This window comes from Staurois parvus, unplaced genomic scaffold (genome assembly GCF_062004578.1).
Source record: "Staurois parvus isolate SC_StPar_1 unplaced genomic scaffold, SC_StPar_1.0 ptg000682l, whole genome shotgun sequence".
Classification (NCBI taxonomy): Eukaryota; Metazoa; Chordata; class Amphibia; order Anura; family Ranidae; genus Staurois; species Staurois parvus.
The window spans coordinates 2,011,313-2,028,321 of NW_028318478.1; the positions used below are offsets into that span (position 1 = coordinate 2,011,313).

The 17,009-nt window shown below is 40.3% G+C and overlaps 1 protein-coding gene across 1 annotated transcript in view; it reads left to right on the forward strand.

The window, feature by feature from the left end:
- Window positions 1-14,348, forward strand: part of LOC149447527 (uncharacterized) — a 33,138-nt gene extending 18,790 nt beyond the window's left edge. Inside the window, exons 5-12 of the mRNA XM_089652336.1 lie at window positions 506-564; window positions 1,504-1,640; window positions 1,719-1,843; window positions 7,976-8,031; window positions 9,167-9,321; window positions 10,693-10,802; window positions 12,263-12,385; window positions 13,490-14,348. Coding sequence (XP_089508462.1) covers window positions 506-564; window positions 1,504-1,640; window positions 1,719-1,843; window positions 7,976-8,031; window positions 9,167-9,321; window positions 10,693-10,802; window positions 12,263-12,385; window positions 13,490-13,495 — 771 coding nt within the window. The 3' untranslated portion in view covers window positions 13,496-14,348. The remainder of the gene's footprint in view (window positions 1-505; window positions 565-1,503; window positions 1,641-1,718; window positions 1,844-7,975; window positions 8,032-9,166; window positions 9,322-10,692; window positions 10,803-12,262; window positions 12,386-13,489) is intronic.
- Window positions 14,349-17,009: the final 2,661 nt, after the last annotated feature.

Consider the following 17,009-nt stretch of genomic DNA (forward strand, 5'->3'; position numbering starts at 1 on the left):
TACACCGAGTTCACTATATGAACCAGTGCTTTATACATGTTGATCATATCCCCCTTTAATCTCCTCTTCTCAAGCGAGAACAAATTCAGTTCCTCTAATCCTTCCTCATAGCTGAGCTCCTCCATGCCTCTTATCAGTTTGGTTGCCCTTCTCTGTACTTTCTCCAGTTCCCCAATGTTCTTTTTGTGAATTGGTGCCCAAAACTGAACTGCATATTGCAGATGAGGTATTGATTTGTACAGGGGTAAAATGATCTCTCAAGTACATATCTACAATAAGGTGTATTTTATTTTATGGAGACCGGAGTACATGTGAAGCTAATGCCATAATTGCCAATCGGGGTTTATCATTCATTCTCTGAAATGTAAAGCAAGGACTGTGGCTCCCTCCCTTTTTTTTTTTTTTTTTTTTTTTTTTTAAGGCAATTGCTCTAGTTTTGGCATGTATATCTTTGATTTTCATGGCCATATATGACACTGATATACCCCCATTTTTATTTTTACAGGTGCTGAATGCTGTTAATACAACATTTCCAGTTACCAATATTTCATTTTCACAAATTCGGTAAGCAATCTATTGCACAGCACAAACGTTCTAAACCTGATTACACAAAGACTCAAAGCAGTCGCTCATTAAGGGGTGTTTTGGTATAGAGCAGGGCTATTTAAAACAGATGCTTGCTGCAAGACTGTGCTGTTTTGAGAGATGTAGGGGGGGGCAGTGTTGTGGGGAAATGTGAAGGGGGCACTGTTCTGCTGGGGTTATGTGAAGGGGCAGAGGACAGTAATGTGGGGCAGGGGTGATGATTTCAAGGGGGCTTGAGGACTGCTTAAAATAGGGTGTACTGTAAAGGGCTGGGTGGGGGTGATGTGCAGGGGGCCTGAGAACACTGTGAAACTGATGTGAAGTGTGGGACTGTGACGTATAGGGGGCTGAGGACACTGAAGTATAGGGATTGTGATGTACAGTAGGAGAGGGCTGAAAAAAACAAATATGGTTTGTACTTCTGTTGGAATAAAATTTTACTGGTCGGACCTCCATGAGTTTTAATTCAATACCCCTGGTATACAGGTTGCTAAGATTTTTATCCTCAAGCTTACAGTTACTTGAGCATCCCATATACCTCTAGACCCCATCCAAGTTGTTAACCGCTTAAAAAAACAAAAACAAAAACAAAAACAGCTCAAGGACTGTATTACGGACTCTGTACATACGTGTAGAGTTGTGAACAAAATGTGTGTTGCCTGGCCGTGCAAAGTTAAGGGGGACCCAAAACTCAGCAGCCCCTAAGGGGGTAGTGCTACACAGTGTAGTTCCACTTTAAAGCGTGCGGTGTGTGTTAAACTGTTTTAAACACTGTTCCTGAAAATTATTTCATTTTCTTTCTCCACGGAAAAATATTTAACTTTACTAAATTCACTTTCCAAAAAGTACACTCTTGGGGAAAAATGTTATAATATATTGTGTGTTTTTTTTTTTTTTTTTTTTCTGGTCTTGATCCAGGAATCTCTATGGAGATCTAGAGGTCAAAGGGATCTTGTGTCTACAATCTAGAACGTTTACAAATGTTCAGGATCTTTTATCCACCCTGCTGCCACTTGCTAATGTATCTGTGGACCTTCCTTCAATCACTGTGGATGGTTAGTATATTTATTTATTTATTTTTTTGCTTTTTGTTTGTTTTTTTAATTCGGTTTCAATTTCTGCATTCTTTCTAGGCATGCATAAGGAATTAAAAGTTTACTCTTTTAATTTTCGAATAACAAACATGCAGTTTGTTGTAAATTTGATGGATAGGGCTTCCACTAAGTCTCAGAAGCTCAGCAACGATCTTTCAAAAATGGTGAGTAATTATACAGTTTATACTTCCTCAAGGTGATGGATATCCTTGAAGTGTAGCACCCTCTAGTGTGCTATTAGTGTTAGTGTAGATATATTTGTTGTATGGCTCATGGTAATTGTGTGAGACTGTAATTAGTTTGGGTTACTGCAGATCAGGCTGGGTGACTCGCCTGGTTCTGGAGGACCATGGAAGCTTCCAGAAGCCAGTGGGCGGAAGGGGTGGAGACCTAGATCTGATTGTTTTCTGGAAGTCTGACCAATGTGTGGTGAGGTTAACCAATAAATATGGTTGAGTTAGGCCATCAGGGGAGTTCAGTTGAAGATGGGAGTGCTGAGGAGGCTGTTGGTGGCCTGGAAGGGGTCCCCTGGGTCTGGGGTGGCTGGGCTTGGGCTGGCTCAGGACTATCCATTCAGCATCATGGTATAAACAGGATCATTGCCTGGGAGGAAGGACTACAAAACAAGCACATCAGCACACCCAGGGATTTACATGTAGCAAGCTTTCAAAGGACAATGTTGTGCTTAACCCTTTATCTTTGTCCTGGGAGATCTTCAGATCAGTCTGGAGGGCTGGTAGTGTCTGCAGGCTGTTAAGCTGGGAGCAGTTCTACAGGGGAGAGGAGATACTTCTGCATGTAGTTGCAACAATCAAAGCCAAGCTTTAGAGGGGCTGAGAGTCCCTAGCCCGTAAGAACTTTTGCTACTGATCTGTAAAGACTTACCTCATTTAAGGAGAAACTGTCCAGGATCTTGTTCTGTAACTAGGAAGGAAGTTGTCCCTGTATATTGATTCAGTCAAGTTGGGCATTCCATAATCCCTATTGCCCTATTCAAGTTATATCCCCTAATAAAAAAAACAAAAACCAAGCTCATGGACTGTGGATGCAAGTGAGGAAAATGCTTGTTGCCTGGCTGTGTGAAGCTTAGGGGGGGGACCCAGAAACACAGTGGCCCTCAAGAAAGTAGCACTGCATAAACATTTTGTGCAGTATGTTTCCCTCATCTCTATTACCTTTTTTTAATCTTTTCATATCAACATCTATGCACCTATTAGGAGTGAGAACTGTACAACCAATATTTATCTTTGGCACTACAGGCCCTGAAGGGCCTTAAAGTGGTAGTAAACTCTGTATTTTAACTTGTACCTACAGGTAAGCTTACAATCAGGTTTACCTGTAGGTACAATAAATATCTTCTAAATGTGCAGAGTTGAGGAGATATTCACATCGACAATAGCTGATGGCATCGCCTGCTCATGTGCAGTGATGTTGTACATTCAGGGCACACTACCTGTGCAGGCAGGTTTACTACTGCTTTTGACCTCCTGAACAATTTCACCTCTTGTTCTCTTTTGCTCTCATCTTAAGAAACCCCATTTGGAAGACCATTATAACAAGTCGTCAGATAAGTGTACATGTGCACTGAATGTATTTTTATTTTGTTCGAAGGTAAAGGTAGGCATGGAGCAAATTAACCAGCACAGATTGTAATTAGGCTCCCCTTTGAAGAGGAAAGAGCTGTGATGTGGCAGGAGGGGGCTGTGCTGGGAAATGACTCCACCTGAAGTAGTTAACTTTCCTAGCAAGTTTAGAGAGACATGGTGCAAGTCAAACTTTGGTGTAACCCAAAATCTGTGCTCAGAGAAGAACACTACTAATATATAGCAGCTGGACACTATACCTTGATACCAGGCATCTCATACAAAGTGTTCAAATAAAGTGCAGCGCTCAAAACTCAATATTCATTGTAAATTATCACAAAGTGTTCATAAATTGATCATATGGTGAAATCAGATTAGATCAGTCCCTACATGCCATGATGACATCAGAAGGCTTCCAAAGATAGCCAATGTGACACCATTCACTACCATGTAAGGCTTACCAGAAGGCATGTGACCCCTTTCTAAGAGTGGTCAAGCTATGCTCTATAGAATATTGTTGATGACATCAAGGAAAATGGATTATTATATTGCTCTGGCCACCCAAGGTGATGACAGATGATTATTGCACAGGAGATTGGCAGTCATTTCAAGAACAAGATCAACACAATTTGTGACAAGATCTCCAATGTCAAGCTTTCTCCTCCAACCAACATACCTGGCCCAACACCATACTCCACACTCTCCTCCTTCGACCCTGTTACCACCGAGGAAGTTACCGAACTCCTTTCCAAGGCTCACTTCACCACCTGTCACCTCACGACTGTTGCAGCCTCCTTCCTGCTCTATCCTAAACTCTCTAACCCACATCTTCAACCTCTCACTCTCCATGGGCACCTTTCTCTCCCTGCTCAAACATGCGCTGGTTACCCCAATACTAAAAAAAAAAACCCTCGCTGGACCCCACCTGTTTGAATAACTTAAGACCCATCTCCCTGCTCCCGTTTGCCTCCAAGCTTCTCGAGCGCCTTGTTCGCAACCGTATGAACTGCTAACTCACCGACAACAACCTTCTTGATCCCCGACAGTCTGTCTTCCGCCCAGAACATTCCACTGAAACTGCCCTACTAAAACTCACTAACAACCTACTAACTGCTAAAACCAATGGCCATTACTCCATACGTGTCAGGGATGCAGGTGTGACCAGAAGTGTGTGTACTGACACAGGGAAATGCAAGCTTCAGATATGTTATAAATAAGACGCTTTATTAAAGACTAACAATACAAACATAAACACAGTGCACCAAACCCCAAGCTAACACAAATACATACAACAAGGTGAAACAAACCCAAACCTAAACTGATACAGATACCCAGGTACATACACATGTAGAGCACAACATAGTTAGGCAGGCCGGGTCGATAACTATCGGGCAGGTAGGTACAGGAGGAGCAGGCGGAGAGAATGGTCAGGGTCACAAGCCAGGGATCAAAACGGGAGAAGTCAGCAGAGGTCAGGATCAGGCAGGGTCGGCAACAAGTCAGGCAGGAACAGGAACGCAGGTTACAAGATACAGGGGCCCATGGAAAACCACACACCAAGGCACAGACTGCAGGTTTGGCCATCCCTTAAATACACCTGCAATCAGCCCCAGGTGATGGCTAATTGCCGAAGTGAACCTCTGGTTGTTGAGAGCACCCGCTGGCCAGCCCTGGTACTGCAGCCCACAAGGCAGGTGAGTCCCACCACTATTGGCAAGTCCATTCCTGACAATACGCCTACTCCTTGACCTTTCTGCAAGTCCATTCCTGACAATACGCCTACTCCTTGACCTTTCTGCTGCAGTCGACCACCCTCTCCTCCTCAGTAAACTTCACTCAGTCGGCCTCCGGGACTTTGCTCTCTCCTGGTTCTCCTTTTGCCTTTCTCAGCGCATTTTCAGTGTCACAACTCCTCCTTTCTGTTCCTCTCCCTCTTTCCGTTGGGGTACCCCAAGGTTCTGTCCTTGGGCCCCTTCTTTTCTCTCTACACCTCCTCCCTGGGCCAATTGATAACCTCCCATGGCTTCCAATACCACCTCTATGCTGACAACACCCAGATCTATCTCTCCATTCCCCAGCTCGCCCCCTCAATCTCCTCGCGTATTACAAATCTACTAATTGACATTTCAGCATGGATGTCACACCACTAAATTAAACTCAATCTTTCCAAAACTGAGCTTGTAATAATCCCCCCCCATTCCCCACTCATGACTTTACCATTTAAGATCAACAGCATAACCATTGGTCTTTCCCCCTCATGTCAGGGTGCTAGGTGTAATCTCAGACTCTGACCTCTCTTTTGGCCCCACATCCAATCACTGGCTAAATCCTGCCACCTCAACCTCTGGAACATTTCCAAAATACGCCCCTTCCTGACCAATGACACCACAAGAACTTATCCACGCCTTGGTTTTATCCCGCCTTGATTACTACAACTCTCTCCTCACTGGTCTACCGTTACACAGGCTATCCTCCCTTCAGTCTATTATGAATGCTGGTGCTAGACTCATACACCTTACCAACTGATCAGCAACTGCTGCCCCTCTCTGCCAATCCCTTCATCAGCTTCCACTAACCCAACGTATAAAATTCAAAATACTAACCACAGCTTACAAAGCCATCCACAACACTGTCCCTAGCTATATCGCCAACATCATCCGCAGATATCGGCCAAATCACCCACTCCGCTCCTCCCAAGATATCTTCCTCTCTAGCTCCCTCATCACCTCCTCCCATGCTCACATCCAGGACTTCTTCAGAGTCTCTCCCATCCTCCTGGAACTCCATACCACAGTATGTCCGGACAGCGCCCACTCTGTCTGCCTTTAGGCGATCTTTGAAAACTCACTTATTCAGGGAAGCCTACCCCACCTCCACCTAAGAACTGTACTTGAATCCCCTTCACCAGATCATCTCCTGCAACCATCACCTTTTGTATCGCCTCCCCCTTCCTTTTAGATTGTAAGTCCACAGCAGGGTCCTCCTATTCCTTCTGTACTGAAATGTATTATAATTGTACTGTCTCCCTTATATTGTAAAGCGCTGCGCAAACTGTTGGTGCTCTATAAATCCTGTATAATATCCTCCCAGATCGATCTCCCTAGATATAATGGCCTCAATCACTCCAAGACCAGTTAATAAAGACTGGAGCTCGTAGCATTAAGCATGTAATAAAAACATTACTCCACATAGTATAAAACCATCAAAGATCTAAAATGTATTCAAGTAAAATTGCACTCGCATGATAGAAGGCACAAATAAACATGTATAAATGTTAATATCCGGTTTTCATTTAAAATTTTTTTTTTTTTTTTTTTTTTTAGGATTTATTTTTTCGTTTAGTTTTTTGATTTGTTTAATAACCTCTAGCCAAAATATTGTGTTGTGGTATACCTATGAATTAGTAGTCCTAATATTTTGTAAATTTTTTTTGACTGGTTTAACAACTTCTAACTACAAGATGGAGCTGTGGTATACCAATGAATTAGTAGTCATGTATTCTATATTCTCTTATTTTATTTATTTTGGCGTCAAAGTATTTCACCACAAAATGGCGCCGTAGGGTATCGGTGCCTTTTTATGATTGTCTATTTAAACATAGTGGTGCATTAGGCTGCAGGTGTTTGACCACCTCCCCCCTGTGACTTTTAGCCTATAGTATTGAACCTCTATGGTGGCTTTCCCTATTTAATAACGTGGAGTGGCGTGTGTGCCCCTGATGTCACCTGTGAAATGCATAGGGCGCAGCCACGCGATCACGCATGCAGAATCGTCCGGTGGCCATTTTGGAAAGACTTGCTCTAGCGTTTTCGTACATGCCGCTTTGTGCCTTCGATCATGTGAGTGCACTTTTACTTGAATACATTTTGGATCTTTGATGGTTTTACACTATTGGAGTTATTTTATTACATAGTGCTACAAGCTCCAGTCTTAACTCATCTTGGAGTGGTTGGAGCCATTTATATCTAGTGAGATTGATCTGGGAGGAACAGCTGTCATCACCTTCGGTGGCCAGAGGAGGACTAAAATCATCTATTAACCATATTCTCTAGAGTGCAGGTTGACCACTCTTAGCAAGGGGTCACATACCTTCTGGTAAGCCTTGCATGGGGGTGGATGGTGTCACATTGGCTATCTTTGGAAGTCTTTTGATCTCATCACAGCAGCATGTGGGGACTGATCTAATCTGATTTCACCATATGATTACCTAATTTATGAGCAATTTTTCACGCATTATTAATTTTGCTTCCTCTTTTAAGGAGAAACTTTCCCCAATATTACAAATCCCCAGCAGATACAAACACTGTAGCAGGTGCGTTTTCTAAAAAAACAAAACTAACAAAAAAAAACAGGTACTTATTAGCCCATGCAGTACAGTGCTGCCTCCTTGCAGTTGATACTTTTCACTGCTGGATCAGTGCCATAATTCTATTTTAATTTTTTTTTTGGGGAGCTACTTCCTGATTAATCTCAGCCAGCTCCTCTATGGATGTGGAAGATGGCACAGTACAGGGAGACTGGTCTTGCAGCCTCCAGGGACATGTGATGTGTCCTAGGAGACTGAAGATGGTGAGGGGAGGATGGGGTGAGGCAAGTTCCTCCTTGCCTAAGATGGGTTTGAGGAAGTGGGTGCAGGTACTGAAGAAAAAAAAAATAGCACATACATTTCTTTTGTAGTTGGATGTTTTTCAAAGCTTTTCTTTCTCTCTGTAGATTGAGTTGGCATTACATGACAACAGTCTTCTCCAGGTGGTGGTTCGGGAATTCTAGTGAGTTCAAATATCTAATTTTTAAAGCAGTCTCATTTCTTATCAATGAAACCCTTGAAATTGTATCCAGGTCTCAGGGAATTAGTGATATATTTAAAGGGTTTTTTTTTTTTTTTGGGGGGGGGGGGGCTTTTTTTTTTCTTTCGATATAACCTACTGCAGCAAAGCTGACGTTTACAAAAGAAAGGCTCCCGTCTGAACCATACCATACCACACCACACCACATGCCCCCCAAAACGGGGAATGGTACCTTTCCAAAGTGGTCTTCCATGGCAAACTTGTACCCATATTACTGAGGACAAGGACCCCTTCTCCCATAACCCTGGTGGCAGTGGTCTGCTGGTGGGTATTGGAATTTGGAAGCTCCCACGAGAATAAGTAAGGATTATATAGTACAAAACTCATTCACCCAAAAAAAAAATGGATATTAACATTGATTACAATGAAAAATGGGATGTTCTGTGGTTTTAATTGGTTGATTTTAATTCAGGCATTGAAATAAAGCACTGAGTTCATTTTTTATATCTATCGATTTTGTAATATAGTTTTTTTTTTTTTTTTTTTTTTTTTTTTTCTTCTTTGTTTTGGTAGAATACTGAAAGACCCATTCATTATATGAAAAAAGTCCTCAACCTGGCTTTCCCAGAAGAATATGTATGCATGTCAAGACATGCATGTAATGCGAACTGTGGTGGATAAAGTCACCAAACAGCATGGGCAATAGTTAAACAGGAGACACAAAATATCACAAGTAAAAACACTTAACTGCCTATAGATTGACACAGATAATAAATGGCTTCTGAGATACCTTGTAATAAACCGGGGTCACTGTTAGGACATGGCTAATGCTTTCTATTTTTCACCAAAGAAAATAGCAGTGTCCAGGTCTATGTGACAATGTGTAGGAGTCCCGACACATCTTGCATAAATGGGCGCCCTTGTACAGCTGCACATTCTGCACAAATAACTTCCACCACTGATGCTACATGTTAGAAAAATGTAACTTCCATAATTTTATTTCTGACTATAACCACTTGTTGACTAACATTTGTGTAAGAATAAGTGAAGACTGAGATGGATACAAGCACTGCATTTTTTTCCAGTTACAATCTATTTTTTATTCTGTTTGCTTTAGTAGTGGCTCTGTAGTGTGCAAAGGGGATCTGATATTCCGGTTTCCAGCTCCTGGCAGTGGTGAAATATTACGACAGTTTATTCAGGCTCTGTCATCCGATGGCATGTTGGGGTCATCAACCTACAAAGTGGACTTTCAGTCAGTAACCATTGGCGGTAAGAAACATTTATTTTTGTGAGCCTCCCTCACCGTTCACGCAATTGTATGTATTTGGGAATAAAAATGTTTTCATACTGCGACTGAGTATTCTACAAAATGGTTATTGGCTCTTGACATAATTTAGTCTAACTCTTGTTTTCTTATACTACTTTTTTATTTTAATATGTAGTTTTGCTTCAGCTATATTCTGTGAATAAGGGTCTCCATGACCCAGAGATACATAGGTTTGAGTATTCGCACATGTTTTATGGAATGTTGATCTCTTAAGCTATCTAATAGCATAATTAATAAGTTAACACCCTAAAAAAAACACCAAAATGTATTATTAATGAAACTAATATCTCTGCTCAGAAATGGACACAAAGGCATCGTTTAGCAGTTTTTGTCTGTCTACTTCTCTAGCATCATGCTATATTTTAGGTTAACCTTAAATCTTTTCTTCTAGGATATGTGTGGTATTTGAATTCAAACATTATCTTAAACACTAAACAAAATTTTGTGGTTTTTCACACTGAACGTGATAAAACTAAAACTGCTGAATAGCAAATCCTTTATCCTGTCTGCAAAATATAAGATGGATTTTGTAAGCTAATATTGGAGTAGAATTTGGAATAAACAGGGGTTGAGTCACCTGTCCATGAAGTCTCAAATATAGATGTGTTAAATGGTGTTGGATTGTTCCAACTTGAGCAAGAAACTATTGAGCTCAGTATTGTTGTAGACAGGAAAAATTAATCCGTTCTGAATATGGGTTTGGAAAACAAGCATTTACAAAAAACAGAAAAATAAAGAATGTTGTATTTATACCACACACACGGTAAAGTGTCATACAGTGGAGGACTGGTACACTTCTTCCCTCATGTTCTTGGTGTCAATCCATGGATACCTTATTTTTAACCTCCTATAAATCTGTCCACAAATGGTTTTCTCTTTCACTACTGAAGTAACAGATAAAAAAAAAAAAAAAAAGAGGGACAATACGAACCTTGTATGGATGTCACTGAATAAGAGTATATGGAATATGTGAGGGTGGCAACTGTAAAATTTAGATATTTAACCACTTCTGTAACAGAATATAAAGAGATCTGGTTTTAGGTGTATAAAGCGAGTAATAACTGTATAGCGGAGGAAGGTGCTCTATACTTTGAGTAATTGATGCTAACTAATACAAATAAAGGTCAATCGAAAGAAAATCATTTGAAGGATACCACCAGTGTTTCTGTATGTTGGCTTGCAAGTAAGGGCAACAGCCCTTTTAGGTCAATGGGTATATAGACAGTGAGCAGAATGGATGGGGGGGAGAGTAACATTTTAATTCTCTTAATCTTTTGTTACACTGATTTTCTGCTCTGTGTCTTCACCTCTAGATTCCACATCAAGACCTTATAATGAATATACACATGTTCCTGGCTATGCTGTGGCCATAATAGTGATGTGTGGACTCTCGATCTTGATTTTACCCTTGCTAGTCTATGTGGTAAGTATTCATATATTTTGTGGTTTTAAAACTGACCACATTCATTTTTAACAGTGTCTTTTTAATTTTTTAACCAATCTCTGTCCATATTCTTCCCAAGGGGGTGCTATTTTGCAAGCTATTATTTAAGGGTTTTCATACAAAATCTCAAAGCTGCCTTAGTCATAAGAGGACACTTGCAGGACGTGCAGCACTTTGTGGATGTATCCTACGTTTTGTGTTTTTTAAAGTGAACTTGTGGCCAGGCTATGGTTAGTCAAGTATTGCTTTGTCTTAATAAGCAGTATATTAAATTGGAAAACGCACCTTCGTTGACCTTTTGTAGATGCAGGTAATCCATTTTTCATTTTCATAAGAAAAATATCTACCAAGTTAAGTCTCTGAGCACTTATGGATGTGTGCACCTTCTTTGTATTTACATTGGAGACTAAAAGGCTGGCAGGGTGTCGGGTCACTGCTGGGAGAGAACAGGCTAAGCTGATTTGCTGAGAAAAAGTGAAGATATTTTCTAGTGTAAATGTGTGACTGCCTATAGCCTTGCCACAGGTTCACTTTGCTAATTATAGGTGGAGTTTTAAGAGGGCCTGGTTTATCATAAGGGTTGTGGAAATGGGAAGGTTAGGATGGCAGGGGGTAGCAGTTAGACAAGGTTTTCAAACTTGACCAATGGGGTCATTGGTGTCTGCTGTGTATATATGCTGTCTAGCTGACAATGGCCTCAACATCTGTCTAGCACTGCTTCTTGGAACCCATTTAAATCTTTGTGCTGCTTCAAAGGATGCACATTATATTACACGTTAAAGTGCAACCCATTATGTACCATGTCACAGGCAAGAGGGCATACCGATAGCTACTGTCAGAAACCTACACTGTTACTGCTGACAGTAAATTGCGTGGGTTTTTTTTTGTGCTCCTGTTTTCCATGTGTGACCTCCAGCATAAAACACTTATGAAAATGACAATTGTTTGAGACACATAGCTTTGGGTATAATAAAATGGCACCCCGGATTTACATCTACTTTAAATATTCACTCTTAAAATCAACCCCTAACACTAAATAAATGGTGGGGTTTTTGTTTTTTTTTGTGATCTGTCCTGTTAGAGACTTTCCTAACTTCTGTTCTGTAGACACAATAGGAAGTAACAAGAAATCTCTCAAAGTGAAGAAAATCTTTCTGTTCCAGTGGCAGCTCACATTTTTAGATTGCATATCACTTGAGTCCCAATGAAAATAATATATTGGAACAAAAAGGGTGATTTACTTGGGGAGGACACAGATGGCAATAAAATCACGACTGGTTCTAATTTTTCCCCATCCACTACAATACTGAAAAAAAGAGGTTTTGGCTATAAGAACACTTTTTTTTTTTTTTTTTTTTTTTTTTTTTAACACTTCTTTTAAGTCTTTAGTCTTTGTGCTCCCTTACACCCATACTTAATTTCTTTTTACATTTTTGTAGTGTTACAAAACCCGAATGCTTGGCCATAGAAAGCAAGCAACAATTCATCGGCGGCATGATCCAGATCAGCAAAGTCACCGTTTTGAGATGGATAACCGGGCATTCAGAGCATCCATAGAACAGGTAACTTTTTTTAATTTTTGTGTTTCTAGAACGAACACACCATGGTAGTTGCACAGCTGCATTTGCATTTCAATTATACAAGTTGGCATAATGTCAACTCCTTTGCTCATACTACTAAAGCCACTGGATCAGAATGACAGATGTCAACTAAGGCATTGTGCATATTTCTTCTGTAGAGTTTTTATGTCACCCTTTCTAATTTAAAAACAACAACAAAAAAAAAGATGGTATGTGATACTGCATAAGAATTGTATTCGAAAACACTCCATGTACATATTCATTCCTTAAAGCTATGAAAGTGTTCAACTTGCTTACTTTGCTTTTTCTCTGAAGGCAACTCTCTCTTTGGTTCTCAGTTTCCCAGTGATACCCTATCATTTCCAGACAAAGCATTAAAGGAGTAGGGTTTTTTCTGCATTGGAGTTTTTTCAGTGTCTGACCCTGTAACAGGGAGCATGGGAACTCTTGATCACATCTTGTGGGATTGGCAAGTTTTATGCGCAGTTACAGTGGTTACTGCTCCAGGTTGGTCAACAAACCTGCTTCAGCTACACTGGGTGTGTTTTGGGCTTGCCATCATTGATGCATATAGCTGGAATGGATGAAGGCACAAGCTACTGTTTGCTGCTTAATTGCAATATTGAGTGAAATACATCCGTGAGAGATCATACAATTCTAAGTGTATTATTTGCCTTAACGTCTTCATCAGAGAAGATTGGTTTACACCTTTGTCCATTCTTGTTAAAAGCTATATGCATCATGTTTATCTGTTGATGTTTCAGGTTTATAATTTTTAAAAACTCAGTTTGTTCATTTTTGACTTTTTAACCTTTTTATTTTACTCCACTTCCCTCCAGCATCGGCTCAAGCATTCAATTATCTGATGCAAAACATGCATGTTTATACAATGCAAAGGAGGTTGTTTGGCCTAACACTGCATTCACAGCCAGTTACCATCTAGTGTCTATTGGCACCTTAGAACATAATTCATGGCTGTCTGGTCTTGGATGTAGGTTTTGGTTTCTGAAAGCAGATATAAATAATCTGGTAATGAGTGGCAGGACTGTTTGTTCATGGTTTTATATTCTTTCCCCCCCCAAATAGCCCTAGTGGACACATACAAGCATTCTTGCAGTCGAGCAAATTTTAACTGGAGCAAAGAATCCAAAGATGCTGAAATGGCTGTAAAACTCTCTGGAAGAAGCTTTGAGATGGAGCTGTACTTTTTACTCTGGCGGTATCAGCTGGCTCTGTGTCTGCTATAAACGTGGTTAATGTGGAGACTGGATGGCGATTCATGCACTTTAGAGGACATAGGACCTTCCATGTATAGGAGAAAAATTTGTTTTTTGTTTTTTTTTCTTTTTGTCCATATTTTTCCTTTTTACTTTGCAGGAAAGGATCAGAACATTTGCATTCAGTGAAGAAGATATTTCATTGCTCACAGCGCACCTTCCCTGTGTTGTGTGTGGTTTTTTTTTTCCCTCTGATTTGTGCACTATGGTGCAGCCTTTAAGCTGGAAGATCAGCCTTTAGGATGTAAAATTAAAAACAAGTACTCTCCATCTTGGTTCATGTTTAGAAACATTAACAGAGGAAAATTTTTTTGTCTTACATGTTCTAAGGTGAAAGCTTGTGTACCTAATGTCTTGTGAAGAACTGCGCCACAACATAGTTATGCAAGTGGTATGAGCAGCTATTTTGTAGATACACTTGTAACTTCTATTTATGCAGAAAAAAAAATAGAAGCATATGATAGATTTTGTATCCTATGGAAAGGTGACTGGCCTGGTTTTGAATCTAAGAAAAAAGATGAAACAAATAATAAATCTTTTGTGTGAGATGCATCACGACTTAATGGTTTGTAAGGTGGTGGTAAGAACAATATTTTAATGGTTTTATGGCTAAACTGAATGCTTTTATTTTAATACATTGTGAAATGAAATAAAGACCGAAAAAAGTGGTGGTATAGTATGTTTGTTATGGATTTCATAAATGTTTCCCGGTTGAAAGAAACCGATTTTGCTGCAACCTCTGCAGAAAGCACCAGCTGTGCCAAGACCACAGCTGGACAAGCTGTCAGAGGCAAACATTTACAAACCAACCTTTTAGTTTGTGGATGTTGAACTTTTGATTGTAAAGGTTTGTGAAAAGAAACTTTTTTTTTTTTTTTACTTAAGAGTTCCATTTAAGCCCATTTCACACAAATGTTCGACTGGGTCTGCCTGTCTGTTTTTCAGGTGGACCCGATCAGAACCTCTCTTCTCTATAGAGTGGTGGATGTAAATGGGCATGTGTCCATTTTTACACCCACCTATAACCGCCATCTGTCTGTTTTTAGCAGATCAAGTTGATCTGTTCCCCTTCCATCTTACGGATCGAAAGGCAGTTGTGTGTAGGACAGGCGGTCCGTTTACATCTGACCTCCCATAGAGGAGAGCAGGCTGTGTCCTTATCCACTCTGCACAAGTGGAGCAGACAGACCTGTCATCTGCCTGTTCTGTGGGGATCATCGGACAGATCCCCCGCTGAGCAAGCCGATTGCAGCCAGAGTCTGCCCCGTGTGAAAGGATCATTACTCATGTCCAATTTAGGCCTTTCCTGCTTGCATAAGCAACAATATTAGATTTTATAGCAAAAGGATTTTATAAGTGCGCTTAAAAAAAAAAAAATCTACATTAATAGTGTCCAATGTCTGACTTTCACTCCCCGTAAAGTGAAGTCGGTGCTGACCATTTGGCATGAGTTACATTTCCAGTTAGAGCATCCAGATCACAGTGGATTACTTGCACATCAGTGAATTATTTTCAGTGAGGCTCATTCACACCATGTCCAGTGACCTGCATTTTTCTGCACTGGATAAATATAGGTTACTGCTAGGGCACCAAAAAAAGCAATTTATTTTTTTTTTAATGTACATCGTTCATTATGCAACACACATTAACACACATATATTCAAGGCAACGCGCAAAAAAGTATGCAAATGCACATGCATTTTCAGTACATGTCGGTATGGCGTGAAATTAATATACCTCTCCAATCAGAGCTCTTTCATTTCCCTGAAATGAATGTAAAATGTTTACTGATTTTGCAGGAGCTGAAGTGGAAGCAACCCACTGTGATTTAAGAATTCCATAGAGGCAACCGTTTTGAATGGCACCCCCAATGTACCAGGGCAATGCATGTGTGTTGCAGTGTCCCTCAATGCATTGTAGTACAATGCAGCAAAGATCTTGTGATATGTTTTTTGATACATCAGAAGTCCATTTTTAACAGGTATTTGTGAAACAAACATCCAGTATTCTACATCCATTATTCTAATAAAGCATTATTTTACTTTACTTGACCGTTTGTATTTGTCTTGGCACCTTTAAAATCCCACCCTTTTATGTAAAGGATTTAGTAAAATATGTAAAATTCTAGGGATGTGGTGCCTATGGTCACCCTTTACACCAGGAAGTTGAGTTGAACCCGTACAATTACGCACTGCGCAAATGTTAACGGGCACTTGGTAAAAGTATTTGTGCCTGGAGGCCTTTTCCTGAAGGTGCTACATCTGATTAACTGTTTTCATGTTGATTTCCCTTACATGCAGCAAGTCAGCCCCATGTTTCTTTACATTTCCAGCCCTCAACTTGCTGCTCACTATTCATGAGTCGCTCACCAGGAATTACAAAGGAAACATGCCAATCCACCTATATGCGCATCAGCTTTTTCATGTCGAACCTGTCCATCCACATGGCCATGTTGTTGAGATGTGCTGGTTTTGAAGCTGTTGCCTTATACGTAGGTGGTCTGTGACCTTATTTACAGGGGTGTGTATATAAGCTATAGCCACAATGCTTTGCATTAGCGTGGGGTATAAATTATTTCCACTGTCCATTCAGCGATCAGTACTGCCCACTGATCATTATCCATTTAATTAAATTGAAGTGCCCCGCAATCACATGCAATGTATTGGTGGGGTTCAAAGGGTCAATGCAGGAAATATAATACCTCCTCACCACTTGTCAAATTCTTTCAGCAACAGCGATCTGAATGCGGATTCCTGTTCAGAGAGCAATGCTAGTGTAAACTAACCCTAATTGTTAGCATTTGGTAGAAGTAGCTGATGCAATTAAAAATGGTATTTAGAATTATTTTTGAATAACTTAGGTTTAAACTTTGACAGAATTTACATAATATCTTGATGGTTTTATACTGTACCTGGATTCCAGTTGTAAAGTAAACATGTACAGCATATGACCAGCATCGGGCACTTCATACTTGGCTTTTTCCCTTCAAATACTTGCCTTCCTTTTTTGTTCCTTTACTGATCTTGCTGCTGTGAGTAAAGAAAAATATCCAATACGTCCAGGTATATGGTTCATGTGACTTGAATCCTATAGTTGCTGACTTCTATCTGCTGCTGGCACTCAGCAGTATAGGAGCAGTGAATACACTATAACCTAGTCTGTGTCATCTCCATGTTGATCACCATAATTAGTCAAAGTGCCTACAGAAAGTATCGGCAGTAGAATGTGAGACTCTTGATGGGTACTGTATGCAGGAATAAAAATAAATCTGCTGTAGCAATGAACCCTGAAGACTAGTCACAGGTACTTTTTTTTTTTTTTTTTTTTTA